Below are 19,383 nucleotides of genomic sequence, written 5' to 3'. Positions count from 1 at the left end.
CTCAAGGTCAAAATTGATTATAAGGTTTTGACATAGTCATACCATAAGACATGGGTGTATCACCATGAGACTATGTGTCATGTACATTCATGACCTCTTTATGACCTTGACCTTTGATATCAAAGTTCAAATTATAGGTTTATACCATGGATTTGTGTTCGGACTATATCTTCCATTTTCTTCTACAAAGGCATACCATATTTTGACACTCAGGAAAGAGGTAATTTATACCTATTAACAACACCCTTTGGGAGATTGGGGTACGCGGGGGGTATTCTTAGTGAGCATTGCTCACAGTACCTCTTGTTATTTTTGGTGTAGGTAAAATCTAAACCAAACCGAACCAAAAATTGTAATCGGTGCATCGAATCAAATGGTATGAATCGCGATGCACTGAAATTTTCGGTGCAGCACACCGCCCTAGTGTTTATGTCTCTCAGTGGATTCGATACGCAATAGCATGTTTTGCCTGTGTTCAATTTTTAAATCGAGGTAGACTACTAACAACTTGGTGATGTTGCAGGGGTTTCAACTGTCTCGTTTAAAGTCAGCATTTCACGAAGTCTGTGATATTTGTGACGCAATTCATGCAATTGTTATGCCGTTCTGTGCACATTGATTTTGACTAAGGATTAATCTGTTTACTTGATCAAAGTATAGGGCACACAGCGGGTATGACAGTCAACTGGGGATGCTTACACCGCCTAGGTACCTGATCCCGACTCTGATATGTTTAGTAGTCTGTGGTTGCCCAACTCTTACTTTTATATCGCTTGTAGGAGTTGTTAGTTATCATCACATTTTCATTTCTCAGCAATGCTCCTTGACACATTTGATTTGGTGAATTTTTTAATATATTCCAGGGGGTCAACAAATACAAGATGTCTTCTAGTCAATATCCAGAGAAAAGGTATTTACTCTTTGATATTTATGTAATAGAATAATACATGTACCAGTATGTTAAAAAGAAAGTAAAAAGGGAGGATTGTTCAAACAAAAAGCTTTAAATCTGGAAGATTTAAAAATTTCTGTATCATCCAATAGATCGTCAATATTAAACTCTTAAACGTGTATTTCAATTTTGTAATTCAAAATACAAATAATTGAGATTTGAAACTAATTCAAATGGCGGAAATTCATTCATTCATTTGATTTTTCCGAACAGAACATAGGGTCTTAAAAACCCCACATGCAATAATTCACCCAAATTATATATGAACATTAAGTATTTTGGTCAATGATTAAAACATTTGATCACTGTTAAAGTCCCATTTTCAATTTAAGGAGGAATAACACATCGTCATAATGGCTGACTTCCTTTTGAAACATGAATGAAAATATGAATATCAACAATATTCATATATCCCATGTTTAACATGTATTTAAGCCTAATTGCCTAGCTGGGTAGCTCATTTGGTTATCGTGTAGACTGCTGATCTGTAGATCACGGGTTCGATTCCAGCAGGGGTTTTATTATTTTCAGATTATCTTATAATAAAACTGCATTTTTCAACTAAATAAAACAACATTAAAAGTTTGAAATTTCAAAATAATATTCTACAAGAAAGGTGGAGATAACGAACAGTGATCAATCTCACAACTCCTATAAAGAATACTAAATAGAGAGTTGTTCAAACACGGACCCCTGGATATACACTCTGTACTAGAGATTGGATCAGATACCTAGGAGAAGTAAGTATCCCCTGTCGACCGGTCAAAACCGCCATGCGCGCTATATTTTGATCAGGTAAACGGATTAATCCATAATCAAAATCGGTGTGCCAAAAATGGCCTAACAATCGACATGAAACAGTTCAGATAGCAATTGACCTAATGATAGGTTGTATTGGCAAACTAGATTATTATAACGACCATAGAATTTGAAAATTGATGGCTTTAAACGAGACTGTTGAAAACCATGTAACATCAATTTGTTTGTGAGTAGCCTGCCTCGATTAAAAAATTGATAATATGCAGAAGAAGCTCCTGCGTATAGAATCAGTTGAGATATATAAACACCATATGCAGGTGATGATGGAATATTGCGTAAATAATAATTCATTAAATATAACAGGGAAAACTTCAGTAACAAAATAACCTTGTTGTAAATTCACAGATTTACTTTAATGAATGAACCCAATTATGCCCGACGTCAATACATGTACATGTAGGTCTAGTTTACTTCTTATTTGTGTACATATTAATGTTTACAGTAGAAGTCTGAATGTTGAATCTACATCCTGTGCTTTGAGCAGACAAAACAGGTACAGAACACAGGGACTGTGCAGTTTTAACATTTTGAAGTTCATAATTTTCCAGTCCTGCGAGAAGCGACTCAACATCAAAGTCACTGCAGAGATTGAAACAAGTCCTGTTCATTGTTGTTACTACATGAGGCAATATCAGACTTACTAGAACTCTCGCAAAGAATTTAAATATCTCAAACTGTTTCTCGTCACTCAGCCTTGATGAATAAGACATGATGCTCGAAGTGTTTTTATGTCCAGTTATCCCGACTTTATGTCGTACGTCAACGCCTTTCCGGTCCAAATTTGTGATGCAAGTCACTCGAATACAATGGTTGGTGTAAATCGCAGACAGTTCGGCATCTTTACTGATGTTTGACATCATCGTTGCGATCGTGTTTCTGCCCGGGGGTGGGGGGGGGGGGGGTGGGGGGGGGGTGGCGTTGTCGTACCACACAAACTTTGTTTCAGACACTACATTTTTAGGCCCCTGCCACATATTAGGGCTGCTTGGATTCAGCTTGGCAATGTATTTTGTGAAACTATTCACTGGACAACGAGGATCTCCTTTAAAAAATAAAACAAACAAATGACCTGCAAAGTTTGAAATATACTCAAATAGATAAAATATATCTATCAAAACAGGGTCTAAGTGTACAAACCTGGCATTTCATACATTCGGGCCTGATTTGTCTGGTTGTCTGTAAGATTATCACCTCTGTGATTCTTCTCCCTTTGCTTAACCATGCATACATTCCCCTCAGGATCTGTCCTAACTGAAAAACTTCTCTCTGAAAATTCCTTAGATTCTCCTGGCCCCGATTACAAAAATAGTACACAATTTCAAAAAATATCCTGTTAAAAAATCCCACAGCAGTGTTTAAAGAAAAGATTTCACTTTCATACATTTTGTTCAGCAATCTCTACCCAGAGTTAGTTGTCGTTCCTTGCTCTCACTTACACCTCTGTTAACGTCTCAAAATAAGCAATATTATTCCACATGTAAATCCACTTTTTACGGCTAATAAAACTAAGAACTATTTCATAAAATATCGGGAAAATGTAGAACAAGCAACTATTTGTAGATGTTTTTCCATTACTCTATATTCTTCATGTACCTATGTATAGGCCTGGTGCAATAAAACTACCCAATATCCACGTTTCAACCCAAATCAATGCTTTTTGTGTCACAAAAAGACTTGACATCTGCTCAATATTTATTTATTTACGTATATTTTTGTAACTAAAGTCAAAACCATAATTTATTTGAGCATACGTGCCATTTTACAAAACTTTTGTAAAACCCTTGAGATGTTGACAGAGGTGTAAGTGAGTGTAAGGAACGATAACTCTGGGTAGAGATTGTTTGTTCAGGTCTTCGTGGGAAATAGGCTGTTTGTGTTTCATCACTTCAGATGCCCCATCGCGTTTCAACTTTACCAACATGGTTTTGAAAACCTCGTTGCATGGTTTAAATTCCTCAAAATTGGCAATATCAACGTATGCTCTCTTCAAGAAATGCTTCTGAAGTCCAAATCTCATTGCAATCAATGTTTTTTTCTTTTGCGTAGAAAGTACCGTTAGGTTTTCTCAGTTCAGCATAACACTTCTTTAATTTAGAACACATTTCCGTTGAAGGTAATTTCTCCATTTCCTCAATAGTTTCTCCATATCTTTCCACTAAATAGTCTCCAAGGAGCTTTGTAGCTACTTTCACAACTTTTTGTGTGTTTCTACTGTCTTTAGAATTGACAAGCGCAGCGATATCCTCGTCGTTTAACGACTCCTATCTCGTACTACTGTTTCCAGACGTCATATTGTTGTAGTGGAACTCTTCAGTGTTCCTAACGCTGATGATACCTTCAACCAATCAAATTACAGGAAATCAAAACTGGCATCAAAGCGTACGTGAAATTATTCGAACGGGAAATTGTCAAAAAATTGTCTCTGCGAAATAATTTGTTTATTCACGAACTGTGAAAAATAGCTATTTTATCTCCTGAACGTCATATAGGAAACATTTTTACTGAAGTATAATAATTCCTTTTACCTCATCTGAGCCGAAGGCTCAAGTGAGCCTTCCAGATCAAAATATGTCTGTTGTCTGTCGTCGTCGTCGGCGGCGTCGCAGATCTTTCACATTTCCATCTTCTGCTCCAAAACCATTGAACCAATTTCAACCAAACTTGGTACAAAGCATCCTTAGGTGAAGGGCTTTCACGTTTGTTCAAATGAAGGACGACGCCCCTTCAAAGGATAGATAATTACAAAAATACAAAAATAAGGAGGGGTCATTTAAAAATCTTTTTCTCAAGAACCACTTGGCCAGAGTAGCTGAAATTTACAAAAACGCTTCTTGACATAGTGCAAATGCAAGTTTGTTAAAATCATGGCCCCTGGGGATAGGATGGAGTAACCATAGGGGATCAAAGTTTTAGATGGTAATAAATAGGGAAAATCATTAAAAGTCTTCTTAAGAACCACTGGACTAGGAAAGTACAAATTTTCATTAAAGCTTCTTGACATAGTGCAGATTCATGTTTGTTCAAATTATGGCCCCGGGGGCAGGATGGGGTCACAATAGGGGATCAAAATTTTATATACAAATACATAGTGAAAATCATGAAAAATCTTCTTTTGAAGAATCACTTGTCCAGTAAAGTGTACATTTACACGAAAGCTTCGTGATATAGTGCAGATGCAAGTTTGTTCAAATCATGGACCCCAGGGGTAGAGTGGGGCCACAATAAGGGATCAACATTTTATATGGGAATAGATAGTGAAAATCTTTAAGCATCGTCTTCTGAAGAATCACCTGGCCAGTAAAGTGTACATTTACACGAAAGCCTCCTAATATAGTGTAGATTCAAGTTTGTAAAAATCATTGCCCCCGAGGGTAGGATGGGGCCACAATAGGGGATCAAAGTTTTACATGCAAGTTTGCGTGCAAATATATAGGGAAAATCTTTAAAAATCTTCTTCTCAAGAACCACTAGACAAGGAAAGTACAAATTTACAGGAAAGCTTCCTGACATAGGGCGGATTTCAATGTGTTAAAATCATTGCCTCCGGGGGTAGGATGGGGCCACAATAGGGGATCAAAGTTTTACATACAAATATATGGGAAAATCATTAAAAATCTTCTTTTGAAGAATCACTTGGTCAGAAAAGATTACATTTACAGGACAGCTTCCTGACATAGTGCAGATTGAAGTTTATTCAAATCATGGACCCAGGGGTAGGATGGGGCCACAATAGGGGATCAAAATTTTACATACTAATATATAGAGAAAATCTTCTTTTCAAGAACCATTAGGCCAAAGAAACTTACATTTACATGAAAGCTTTCTGACATAGTGCAGACTCAAGTTTGTATACAACATGATCCCCGGGGTAGGGTGGGGATACAATAGGGACCAAAGTTTTACATGCAAATATATATGGAAACTATTTAGCTATGGACCGAAGTGATTCAGGTTAGCGATTTGGCCCATGGGCCTCTTATTCCATACTTGTTAAAGAAACAACTGTCTATGATGTCAAAAAGTTTAGTCTCTAATTTATCGTGAGGAATGGTCGTATAAAGTGTTGAAAAGTCATACGTTTTGATGTTGTTGATTTGAGAAAAGTTTTGCGATTTCAAATTTTCTAAAAGTTCTTTGGAATTTTTTAGAATCCATATTTCATTTACACCACCTCTGACAGATGTTCATTTACTGGATCCAGAAATGTATCTTTCTATGTAAGGGTTTTTGTGAAGTTTAGGAATCCAGTATAGGTATGGTAACTTATATTCATTCATCCGATTGATTGCGATATTAACAGTTGGAGTATAAGTACGATTACCAAATGTAAAATTAATGCCAAGTTCGTTTAAAATACAGTTCTAATAATGAGCCTTACAAACAAAGACACTTTTGTTGCAAGCTTTATCAGCTATATCAAATTTAGAATTGTTGACGACGTATTATCTATTAACAATGATAAGTCGATTCGATATATCCCTGTGAACTCGAAATAAAAGACACCACAGAGTAGTCGACTTCTGCTTCATACTTACATATTTTATTGAAAATAGATATTAACGGCAAACTAACAACTCAATTTGATGACAAACGGGATGATTTCAGCTTCTCCATCGTCAACTTCCGATATTCATGTAGCAATATTCCATTATCATCTGCATATGGTGTTTATATCTCTCAACTGATTTGATACGCAAGAGCCAGTTCTGCGTATGGTCAGTTTTTACATCTAGACAGGCTACTGACAAACAAGTTGATAGTACAGGGGTTTCAACAGTCTCGTTTAAAGCAAGTATTTCGCAAATTCTATGGTCGTTATAACGATGCAACCTATCATTGGGTCAATTGCTGTCTAGCGTGTTTGATACCGATTGCTAGGCCGTTCTTAGCACACTGATTATGATTATGAATAACTCTGTTAACCTGATCAATATATAGGGCTCACGGCGGATGTGACCGGTCGACAGGGGATGCTTACTCCTCCTAGGCACCTGATCCCATCTATGGTATATCCAGGGGTCCGTGTTTGCCCAACTATCTATTTTTTTGTATTGCTTGTGGTTATGAGATTCATAATTGTAAGTCATATTCGCCTTTCATCAGCGGGAACCAAAACATTTTCCATACGTAACCTATATAATTCTTTGATCACTTCTGGCTTACTATACACAGAAGGATAGATGGTACGTACTTTTGTTTTAATGTGTGTAATATATTACTTTAATATTCCTTTTACTGTAAGTGGTTTTAATTTCGCGGTGCTAAAGTTTGCGGTTTTAATATTGATTTAATTGCGGTGGTTTTATTTTCGCGGAATTAAAACTTTATTTTGATTACTGGTAACTGTTCAAAACGTATTGTGTCACACTTGCTAAATGATTGCGGTAGTTTTAATTTCGCGGAAAAATCCACGACCGCGAACATAGCGAAATTAAAACAACCGCAATCATTTCCCCATTTACAGTATACTTTTAATGCATTTTGACAAGGTATCAAGTTAATTTTTCATATTTATCCCATCGTCTGTCACAATCTCTCGACGGAATTCATAATAGAGATGATCTATCACCAATCATGCATTTTTCATCAATATCACATTTCTCTGGTCGCCCTGTATTTAAAACAGGTAGTGACAGTTCCATCGCCAAACGCTCTGCATCAGGTGTGAATGTCACGGGTCCTCGGGGATGACCTTAAAAACGGATGTCCTGTGTCACAGTAGGTGTGGCATGCTAAAGATTCCTCACTGCTCAATGGCCCTAAGCACCGAGCATAGGCCTAAATTTAGAAACCTCCAATCTTGGTGACGTCTGCATATGAATGAAGAATTCTCGAGGACGTTAAGCAAAATACAAACAACCAATCAATCATTTCTCGGGTGTGTTATTCTTCTTTTATCAAAGACTACGTAACTTCTGTGAAATTTTAAAAACTGACAATATTCCAAATATGTCCTTTTAAAATCTGAAATTCGACGTTATGAATTCCGTATATGAAGTGCAAATAAGTAATTATTTACCAACATTAAACTCTTTTCTAGAATGCGGCTTTACTTTGTCTGACCTTGAAAAATATATTACCTTGAAATATAATACCGAATCTATTTCCTTAGACTTCTCTTCCATTCACCTCTTCGATTGTTGATTTTAATGCTAGATCTGTGTCTTTTGATTGAAATTGTTTGTTTAATCGTGTTCTTCTGGCAATCATATTATTTTTCGCTGTTTACCATATCCGGATCATTAATGGTACGGACTTCCAAATATTGTTTTGAACTTAATCACTCCATATCATTATCTTCCCACCATTTTATTCCATAATGACATTGTTTTGGAAATTTTCCCTCTAAATTTATCTGATTTCTGTAATTTTCAAGAATAATTCTATTTTCATCCCGACCCGTCCATGGTACAAACTCTCTAAACCATTGTCAGTAAACACGCTTTACAACGAAACCACCACCATTTTTATCACTTAGTACCTCAGTGTATCACTCTTGTTACCAATGTAGATTTTTGATACTTGTCGTTTTTTTGGTGTTATTTGTTTATGTAATATTTGTCTCTTGCTAAAGACGCGGGTTGCGTCGAAAATTGAGTTATAAATAACCAACAGTGTCGTGGCCTTTTCAGTGCTTATACACACACACACACACACACACACACACATATATATATATATATATATATATATATATATATATATTAAACGTTAAATATGTTTACTATTATTATCTATGACGTCATAATATGTTTAACGTAAAAACCCTTTCCCTTCATTCGTTTATGACGTCGTTATGTACATGAAATATTAGGACGCCTTTATGACGTCAGACCATTTCAAAACTATTTTAAAATGTAACGCCTGAGGATTATAAAATGAAAGCGCTTGCGTTAAATTTTTAACTTTGTGTACTGTTTATTCTATCTCTTTTAATATATATATATATATATTGTTAGAAGATGTGAGCATGTATATACGTGTATGTGATGTGATGGTAGATTTGAATTGCTTATACTGTGTTGATACCCACAGACCAGTTGAGTTAACGTGGGAAAATATTAAATTGATCTCACTATAGCTCAATAGGAAGTGATATGATCCTAATTTCATAATACCCTTTCGAAAGGATGTTTAGTGTAACATAGTGAGAACAATCCACCCCTTGCAATTTTCCATAACAAAATCGCTATCGTAATGGAATTTGAATACAATTAACTGATTTTAAAAAGTAATGCCATACAATCGATAAAGCTTTCCTTGTGTAGATCCGTGTGCCTCCATTCCTTGTTTATCCAATGGGAATTGTATTGCTTCTGTTGATCGGCAAAATTTTTTCTGCCACTGTCGACCTGGATATACTGGGAGAACCTGCGAACAAGGTAATTTTATTTGAAATAACAACATGGAATCATATAATGTTATGGAGTAAAATCAAATTTCCTTTCATTTTTCTTGATAACAGATGCAATATATAATTGATGATCTATTATTTTTCTATATGGAAGTTTAGACCAGAAAGAAATAAGATTGAAAAGTGAATATTTTCAGGAAATTACAAATACTATGATATCTGAGTGAATATAGAAAATGCAGGCTTCGTTCCTAATACATTATACTAGATTTCTTTTTAAAATGAATTTTGATATGAAATATTAATTGAATATATTTACGATTCAGTATAAGTCTTAATATTTGCTGAATATTTAGTTCTTCATTTTCAAAACCGTGGTGGAGGTGGCGTTTTCAAAGGGCATACAATTTTATCAAAATGATAAAATATTTCACTGTCAGTGATTTGACCAACAAATCTTTGAAGATGCATGTAGGTCTGAAACAGTGAGAAATCAATAAAAACAAACCTGACTTCAGGTGAAAAATCATAAAGAAAAAGGATTTGCAACAAATTTTGTAATATATATATATATATATATATATATATATATATATATATATATATATGATAAAGATCCCTCCCTGCTCAAAGGTCGTAAGCGCCGAGCATAGGCCTAAATTTTGCAGCCCTTTACCGGCAATGGTGACGTGTCCATATAAGTGAAATATTTTCGAGTCGTCCCGTTAAAGAATATAAAACCAATCAATCAAATCGATCTAAATTTATGATATATAGCAGATTTCAATTATTTTTTTAAAGTTAAAATGTTCTGTCTGAAAATTTTATTTTTTTCTTTGCAAAATTATGATGCTTTAAATTACAAATTACAAAATTAACATTTCACTAGCTTGTAAACATAAAAAAGGCTCGAATTTAGTTTACATAATACAGAGTTAATGCTAAATATTGCTCTGATATTTGCATTAAGAAGGTAAAAGTTGAACGTAAAAATGAAATAAAAAATAACGTGAACCAGTCCCTTTAGAAAAACATCAATACCTTTTCATGGAGGTTTACTGCGCACATGGGAAAGTTTATCCTTTAGAATTTTAAGTACATAAAAAGACCTTGCTTGTTATATACTATACTTTCTCTATCTAAGTAATCTTAACAAGGTTCATGAGAAAGTGGTTTAGTAAATTAAAGTGTTTGCCATTCGAGTTTTAGAGAGACGTGCCCAAAACATGAAAGTGGAAGTTTGGACAATAAAGACGATTTTTATAATGCTCTAAAATCATAGGACATATTTAATTTGCTTCCTATTAAATAATACAGGAGGACAATGTTAAATATATGCATCTTTGAATACTGCGGGACTTCGATCTCAAAATGATGCTACTTTAAGGAAGTTAGCTTCTCAGTATTAGAGCAAAACCACGCAAGAGGTTATAACTGTGGAGATACTAAGTCAAAGAATAAAATTAGCATAAATTATTATGTTAAATACTTTGACATATGTATAATATGTACAATATATGTACGATGTACTATTTATACTTGTAACTAAATTATGCATTTTTCAGGATCATTCTTTTTAGATAAATGAATGTCATCTCATATTTTGATGAATTATGTACCTGCATTATGCATATTAGTGTATGTTGTGTATTTAATCCCGCCATCCCCATGTTTAACGTGTATGTTGTGTATTTAGCTCCGCCATCCCCATGCTTAACACAGCCATGTCATAACGGAGGAAGGTGTTTTCCCGTTCATGGTTCATTCTTTTGTTTATGCTCTGGAATGTATACAGGAACTGTGTGTGATTCTAGTAAGCATTAAAATCATCGTATTAAAAGGCAAGCAATTATATTGTACTTTCTAATCATAAAACTGATGTAAATGTTGATTAACATTATTCATATGTTTAATTAAAAAACAACCTTGCACATGCACATGAAATTTGATACGTTATTCTAGCTTGACGAAATAAACCTTGTATATCAGAAACCTTTGAAATACCCATTACCTTTTCAGTGTTTTAAAAAATAAAAAAATTAGCATTTTATTTCCTTTCCTAGAAACTGACCCGTGTGTTCCTGATCCGTGTAATGAACATTCTGTGTGTGTTGGAGGGGACGATGGATCAACAAGTTGTGTGTGTACAGACGGTTACACAGGCCCGGGCTGTAACGGTAAGAATAATGACGTAATAAAAAAGTATCAAACTTTACCAAATCCAGTTTATTTCATTTTAAGGGACTACATTTGTCAAAGTTTCAACCTAAAACCTACAGTAATTACGATTTTGAGGAACTGATTTGATTAATTTGTTTTTTGTTTTTTTGAAAACGTTTCTTTGGCTTTGAATGACTTTCTCGACGACAATATTGCTTACCTGACAACGGATTACTCCGTTTATCTGATAAAGATGTAGAGATCATGACGAGTGTGGCTGGTGAACAGAGGTGTTTAATCATCCTAGGCACATGGTCACTTCTCATGTATGCCCTGCAGTCCGTGTTTGCCCTTCTTTTAATTTTGTATTCTTTATGGGATTTTTAATTTTACATTATCACTGTTCGTTATCTTCACTTCTTCATTTTGAATGCATTTAAGTTGATGAATTCGCAAAAATGTATATTTACAATATGAAAAAAGGGGATATAGGAGAGATATACTGCAAGTTTGATGCAATGATATTGTCTTCAACAGGACAAATGTACCAAAAAGAAAACATATTTGACATATAAAAAGATTAGAATAATTTCAATCTAGTAAAATATGACATCAATGAATTATTTCAGATATTGTATGAAAAATTATTTCTTAAAGAAGCTTAATTTTGCCAACTAGCCTCCTAGGGAGCTTTTGGTTTTAAACAGATTTACATTAAGGGTTCTTGATACAGATTTACTAATTCTCCCAATTGATGTATTTCAGTTTTCTTTGAAATTATTGTGTATCGTGACTGTGTTAACAATCTTACTATATTCAGGATCATGTGTCAAATTTTCTCATTTCTATGTTAGAAAGAAAAATGTCAGTAATATTGTCAGATTTTGCTGTTATAACTTTTAATGATAGAGAGGTTTAAGTCGCTATATCAGTGATTTCTAATCACCTGAGTGTTTTTACCGTATTTTTTGAAATTTTTTCTATAACAATTCATGCAATACATAGACCGAATGAATACATCGAAGGTTGATAGAGAATCAATAACACTTTTTGAGAATCTCTTAACATAAGATTTGAAAACAAATATATTTAAATAATTTACCAAAATGAAAGAGAATTTAAAAAAAATAAAATATTGATGAAACAACAATAGATATATTAAATATAAAATATATAAGAGGGCACTCCAGCGTTGCCACACTCGCGACGACAAAAACACAGGTAGCAGCAGTCTACCGGTTATAAGCCTCACTCGATTGGTGTAGAACAAGGCACCAGGGGCTGTTACCGACAATGTGAGATGTCATCGCGCCTCAATGGACAGCTACCACCCACCCCAAGCTGGGCAGTCCCCAGCCAGTAAGGTGATATCCGGCCACAATCCACCTGCTTCACTGGGTGCGTGGAGCGTAGGGTTAGGAACAGCCTGATTGAGGGACTAAAAATCAGGCACCAGACAAGACAAAGAAGGAAAGAAAAAGAAAGGCAGCACTCAAGCTGGTAACTTTGAACGTAAAACTATGACACCAGGTACTGTCCGAAGACCTGCTTGTGATTAGCGACACGCGTAAAACAGTGATGATCAACAATGAACTGTTGATATTGCATGTGGACATTGCGACGCTTCTGGAGACACACCTTGCAGACTCGGGTGCCCTGCGCGAGAAAGATTATGCTTTCTTCTGGCAAGGGAAGAGCCCAGAGGAGACTAGAGAACATAGTGTGGGATTCGCCACCAGAAACTTATTCCTGGTAATGATAAAACTCCGTGTAGGTGGATCAGAGAGAACCCTAGCCCTGCGTCTTCACACTACGGACGGGTCTGTAAACCTTATAAGTGTATATGGTCCTACCCTCCACTCCTTGCAGTAAGCCAAAGATGAATTATACGACAAGCTGCAAACAGTTGTCCAGGGAATCCCCAGCAATGAGCAGCTGCTGCTGCTCGGAGACTTCAACGAGAGAATTGACACAGACCATGACTTCTGGCCAACGTACCTTGGTCGCTTTGGAATTGGGATCTTGAATGAAAATTGGCAATAAATGCTTGAGATGTACCCACAAAACGAGCTATGCGTCACCACGCCCTACTTCCTGACCAAGCCCCAGCACAAAATGTCATGACGTCATCAACGGTCGAAACATTGGCACCAACTGGATCTGATTCTCACAAGGTGCTGCAACTTAAAGAGCGTTCTCCTCAAACGTTCATACCAAAGTGCTGACGGCGACACAGATCACTTCCTGGTTTGCTGCAAATCAGACTACAATGAACACAAAATCCACCACGCAAAACCCGTAGGGAAGAAGCGAATTGATGCTAGTGTGATAGAACATCTAGAAAAAGCAAAGCTGATTGCAGAAAGCCCGGAAAACTCACTCCAGACAAGCCCACAAGAAGGCGATGCCCAGCAGAAGTGGAACCACCTGCAGGACGCTATATTTACAAATGTACCATCTGTGAGAGAGAGAGCAGAGGAAGACACAGGATTGGTTTGAAGAAAACTCAAACGAACTCAACACTTTGTAGGAGAAAAAACGAACTGCACTACTAGAGCACAAACACCAACTTGCCCAGTCATCACTGCAAGTTCTACGCTCAGCCAGAAGCAAAGTCCAGAGCTTAGCAAAACGCTGTGCCAACGACTGCTGGCTTCAACTCTGCAAAAATATTCAGTCGTCAGCTGATGCAGACAACATCTGTGAAATGTACGAAGTAATAAAAAACTATCGGTTCAAAACAGAGCAAGTCATCGCCACTGAAATCTGAAACTGGTGAGACTATCAGAGACAAAGAAAAACAGATGGAGAGGTGGATGGAACATTATACCAGCCTGTACTCCATAGAAAACATCATCTCCGATGCCACTCAGAAAGCCGTTGAACATTTGCCAGTCATGGATGAGCTGGATGAGACTAGCTGCAATAATGTAACCCCATCCGATTTTTTCTAACGTTTTCGGGATAGATCTACAATTCCATAGGATCTCCGCAATGGTGCAAAATGATTTTATGAATGCAAGTTGAAGATAACGAACTGTGATCAATCTCATAACTCCTATAAGCAATACAAAATAGATAGTTGGGCAAACACGGACCCCTTGACACACCAGAGGTGGGATCAGGTGCCTAAGAGGAGTAAGAATCCCCTGTTGACCGGTCACACCCGCCGTGTGCCCTATATCCTGATTAGGTAAACGGATAACCGATAATAAGCTCCGTGTAATAGTCCCAAATGTTGTTTACACCAAAAGGAGTACCAACTTTATGCTTGGGCATGTCTAATAAAGGTGTTTTTTATTAAACATCATGTACAACATGCAAAATTCGTCGTCTGCTCCGCCATGCTTGTTATCGGGTGATCTCGTGGGTGGATCTACTGAAAAACCTAAACATTGACAATCTGTGCGAAAATATAGTCACTCGACAAAGAAAGGAAAATTATATGGTTGCAGAAAGAATTTACACTCTGCTGTTCGTTTTTGAAATTGGTATTAAATCTAAACATTTTTAACACCGACGCAATAGCTTTCTCCTCCATACTTGTCTATTGATGTACATGTAAATACTGTCTTATATGGCATATGCAAATAACTTGACAATCGGAAGTTGAAACTTCAGTACATTAAACATGGCGCACAAATATGATCAGCCTGAAGAAGACACACATAATTACCCAGGGTGTGGAACGGCCTCCGGCAATCGTCATCAATGGCCATCAGTTTAATGTTGTACATGAGTATGCCTAACTCGAGTCCACGATGACGGATAACCTCTCCATGGTTGTCGAGCTAAACAGACGGACCGGACCTGCAGCAACAACTCAGGGCAAACTGCCAAAGAGGATGTGGGAAAACGGCAAGCTGAGAGAACACACCAAGGTGGCAGTCTATGGACGTTATGTGCACAATACACTGCTGTACAGAAGTGAGTCATGGACTCTGTAATCCAGACAAGAACGCAAGCTGAACGTTTTCCACATGCACAGCCTTCGGCGCATCAGTGACAAGACGACCAAGAACACAGTTTTGTCACGCGCCCAGATTCACACTGTTACATCAACGTCGCTTCTGTTGGTTGGCCCATGTCCACCGCATGTCAGACGGTAGGATCCCCAAGGAACTGTTGTACGGTGAGCTGGTGACCGGCACGAGAGCCCAAGGACGCCCCCCAACTCAGCTTCAACGTTGTCTGCAAGCGTGTTTCTAAGTTTCTAAACACGGCCGCAAACATATGGGAGAAGATAGTCAGTGTCAGTGACAGGTGGAGACAAGAGCTTGGTAGAAGACTCCGAAGAGGGGAAGCCAAGCTCAGACAAGCCGCTGAGGACAGGTGCACCCGTCACAAAAACAGCCAGAGGACACCAGGAGACGCTGCATTCACAAGCGACAACTGTAACAGGGCATGCCGCTCCCGCATCCGTCTCTACAGTCATAACCGTCGCTGTTCCCCCGTGAATTTCCAGGCGCAGACTTCATGGTCTCCCGAGACCTACAGATGCCATCAACAACAACATATTAAATATATCCAGTATTCCCTACAAATATACTTCTACTATTACATCCAAACTTTTTAATTATAAACAAACTTTGCAGTGCCTAGATATAGACCATCTTATACTTAATCCACCTACGTGTTCTTGTTCTTCATCTTCTTTCAACAATAGTCCAGCTGGATACGTCATCATTACTGGTGATGTTGATATACGATAGTTGAAAATGAGGACCTCAAATCACTTATTCTAAAGGGTTCTAAATACAGAGAACCTCGGTCTTTCAATTGCCGACAGAACTTTATATCTATTATGAATTCTCTCGAAGTTTATGCCAGACGATGGGCTAAATATGAAAAAGAACATGATATATTGTCAGAATGGATTAAAAGTATAATAGGAATATTAAAAATCCCGCATTAGACATATTAAAACAAAATAACGTACAATCTATTCATCTGTGTTTAGTAAACCAGAAGTGATAAAAGAATTAGATAGGTTACACGAGGAATATGTTTTTGTTCCAGCTGATAAAGCTTGTAACAACACTGTCTTTGTAAGGCTCATTATTACCACTCTATATTAAACGAACGATATTGATTTCACTTTTGGTAATCGTTCTTATACTCCAACTGCCCTTTCAAAAGATGAAATTCTTCAAAACCATGATTAAGTTTTAGGCACGTTTGATATCCCAGTCAATGGGTCGAATGAATACGAGTTACCGTACCTATACTGGATTCCTAAACTACATAAAAACCCTTACAAAGATACATTGCTAGATCCAATATGTGCTCTACCAAGCCCCTATTTTTGCTCCTCACGAAAATATTAACAGCTGTGAAGGAGAAACTGCAAACTTACTTTGTCACTACATATGTCAGAAGTGGTTATATCAAATGTGTTAAAAAATTCTAAAGATCTTTCAGTAAACTTGAAATCGCACAACTTTTTCTCAAATCAACATCAAAACGTATTACTTTTCAACACTTTACACGACCATTCCTCGCGATATATTAAAGACTAAAGCTTTTGTCATCATAGACAGTTGCTTTTTCAACAAAAATGGAGAACGAAAATATTCATATCTAGTGATCAGTCATTCAAATATTATTTTGTTAAACACCACTCTGATTCCACGCACAAGTACTCTGAAGTTGAAATAAAAAATATGCTAAAGTTCCTCATTGACAATATCTTCGTGGTCTTTGGGGATGAGGTCTTCCAACAGTCTGTTGGAATTCCCATGGGCACGAATTGTGCTCCTTTGTTAGCTGACCTGTTTTGATATTTCCATGAAGCAGAATTTAGTAAAAAAAAAACTTCTACATGAGAAGGCCTTGCTGTGGCCTTCAAGTCGAAATTCGGATATAATGATGGCGTTTTGTCTATTAACAATAATAACTTTCATTCATATGCCGATTCGATATATCTCTGTGAACTCGAAATAAAAGACACCACAGAGTCGTCCACTTCTGCTTCATACTTAGATATTTTATTGAAAGTAGATAATAACGACAAACTAACAACTCAACTTTATGACAAACGGAATTATTTCAGCTTCTTCATCGTCAACTTCCCATATTTATGTAGCAATATTCCATAATTACCTGCATATGGTGTTTATATCTCTAAACTGATTCGATACGCAAGGTCCTGTTATGTGTATAACAATTTTTAAATCGAGGTAAGCTACTGACAAACAAGTTGATGGTACAGGGGTTTCAACAGTCTCGTTTAAAGTCAGCATTTCGGAAATTCTGTGGTCGTTATAACGATCTAGTTTGCCAATACAACCTATCATTGGGCAAATGCTGTCTGACGTGTTTCATATCGATTGTTAGACCGTTCTTGGCACACTGATTTTGACCACAGATAAATCCATGTAGCTGATCAAGATATAGGGCTCACGGCGGGTGTGACTGCTCGACAGGGGATGTTTACTCGTCCTAGGCATCTGATCCTACTTCTGGTGTGTCGAGAGGTCCGTGTTTGCTGAACTATCTATTTGTATTGGCTATAGGAGTTATGAGATGGATCACTGTTCGTTATCTTCACCTTTCATCACCATTTGCATTTTTATGTTCCCCAAACAAAGTTTGGGAACATATTGTTTTTACTCTGTTTCTTATTAAGGTCTTCCGTCTCCAACGGAAGACCTTCTAGTGATTCTACTGTTTATTATTATTAGGGCTTTCCACCTTTCTGTGGAAAGTCCTATTGTTATTGTTCTGTTTATTATTTTCCTGCCGTCAAAAATTTTTTTCGTCTTAAGACTTATTGAAAAACTTTATAGTCCATCATATAGTACTTCTTGAGAAACGAATACAGTTCACCCTGCGTAATTGAACTTTGACCCCTTACGGAGTTATTGGACCTTTCGCAGAAATCATTGTTAGCGCTTCTACTTTGTAACCGTAAATGATAGGAGGATGAAACCTTTTCTAAAACATAGAGGGTAATTAGTAGAAGCGAAGAATTTAAAATGAAGGGATTCGGTGTCCCTTAAAGGGAGTTAATGCCTCTTTATGTTTTGCGATTTATTCGTAAAACATGTCGAGCTTGAGAACGGTTTGTCGTAGAGACATGGGACCAACTGGAATAGGATCGGTGACCTTTGACCTTGAAAATTAGGTCAAGGTCAAAGGTCAAGGTCATCAGAAAAGAGGAAAAAATAGCACTTTTTATACTCTCTTTCCTGCTTAAGATAGCGTTGAAATATTATATGGGTAAGTATTGACTTCTTGATTGGTTTTGATAGTATGCATTACAACTTTGAACTTTGACCCTTCTGTGAATTTCGGAGACTCGCGTCGAAAACCTTGTTATCGCTACTCCTACTTAACGGAAAGTCATAGAGACACGAAACCTTCGCTAATGAATTCACAGTAAAACCCTCTTGCAAAGAAAAAATAATCAAAGGGATTATCTAAGCCTATAACTTTTATATTAATATAGATAGAGACATGGGGCCACTTGCTTTAAGATCGATGACCTTTGACCTTCAAAATGAGGTCAAGGTCAAAGGTCAAGGTCATCATCATTTTTTTTTTCCATTTTAAAGGTCTTTCAAAGGATTTTTAGCATTGAGAAACTAACCGAAAGTAACCGAAAACCCCTAAACAAATTATTGCCCCTGAATGTCTTGATTAACGTTTTTAAGCTGATAACTTTTACATTAATATAGATAGAGACATGGGATCATTTGCATTAAGAGCGATGACCTTTGACCTTCAAAATGAGGTCAAAGTCATCGTGAAAATTATTATTTAAATTTTCAAGGTCGTTTTGAGTTTCGTACATCATCTTAAATATTCTTAAATATCTTTTTTTAAATCATTGTAGGTGGAAATCCCTCTAATTGTTCGCGAACAATTAGGATTACTAGTTATTATTATTATTTTTTCCCTTTCGTCTCCGAGACCGTTGGATGGATTTTCCTGAAACTTTCACAGGTTATAGGGAACGATGGTACCTCGAGGTATTTTTTTCATTTTTTCAAAATTCACTTCCGTTCGTCAGATACGTCTGATTTTCCGGTTTTTGAAAGAAACTTTGTCCGGGGGTAAACTTGAAAACCACTAAAGATAATCGAATGAAACTTTC

At 36.7% G+C, this 19,383-nt stretch overlaps 1 protein-coding gene across 1 annotated transcript in view; it reads left to right on the top strand.

Annotated features, from left to right (window-relative positions):
- The window catches only part of LOC125649402 (uncharacterized), a 91,456-nt gene that overhangs the window by 31,491 nt on the left and 40,582 nt on the right, over positions 1 to 19,383 (top strand). Inside the window, exons 13-16 of the mRNA XM_056164686.1 lie at positions 864 to 910; positions 9,040 to 9,153; positions 10,822 to 10,938; positions 11,189 to 11,302. Of these exons, the coding sequence (XP_056020661.1) occupies positions 864 to 910; positions 9,040 to 9,153; positions 10,822 to 10,938; positions 11,189 to 11,302 (392 nt within the window). The remainder of the gene's footprint in view (positions 1 to 863; positions 911 to 9,039; positions 9,154 to 10,821; positions 10,939 to 11,188; positions 11,303 to 19,383) is intronic.

The sequence above is a fragment of the Ostrea edulis genome, chromosome 5 (genome assembly GCF_947568905.1).
Source record: "Ostrea edulis chromosome 5, xbOstEdul1.1, whole genome shotgun sequence".
NCBI lineage: Eukaryota > Metazoa > Mollusca > Bivalvia > Ostreida > Ostreidae > Ostrea > Ostrea edulis.
The sequence above is the reverse complement of the archived record's forward strand: the minus strand, read 5'-3'. Positions and strand labels throughout refer to the sequence as shown.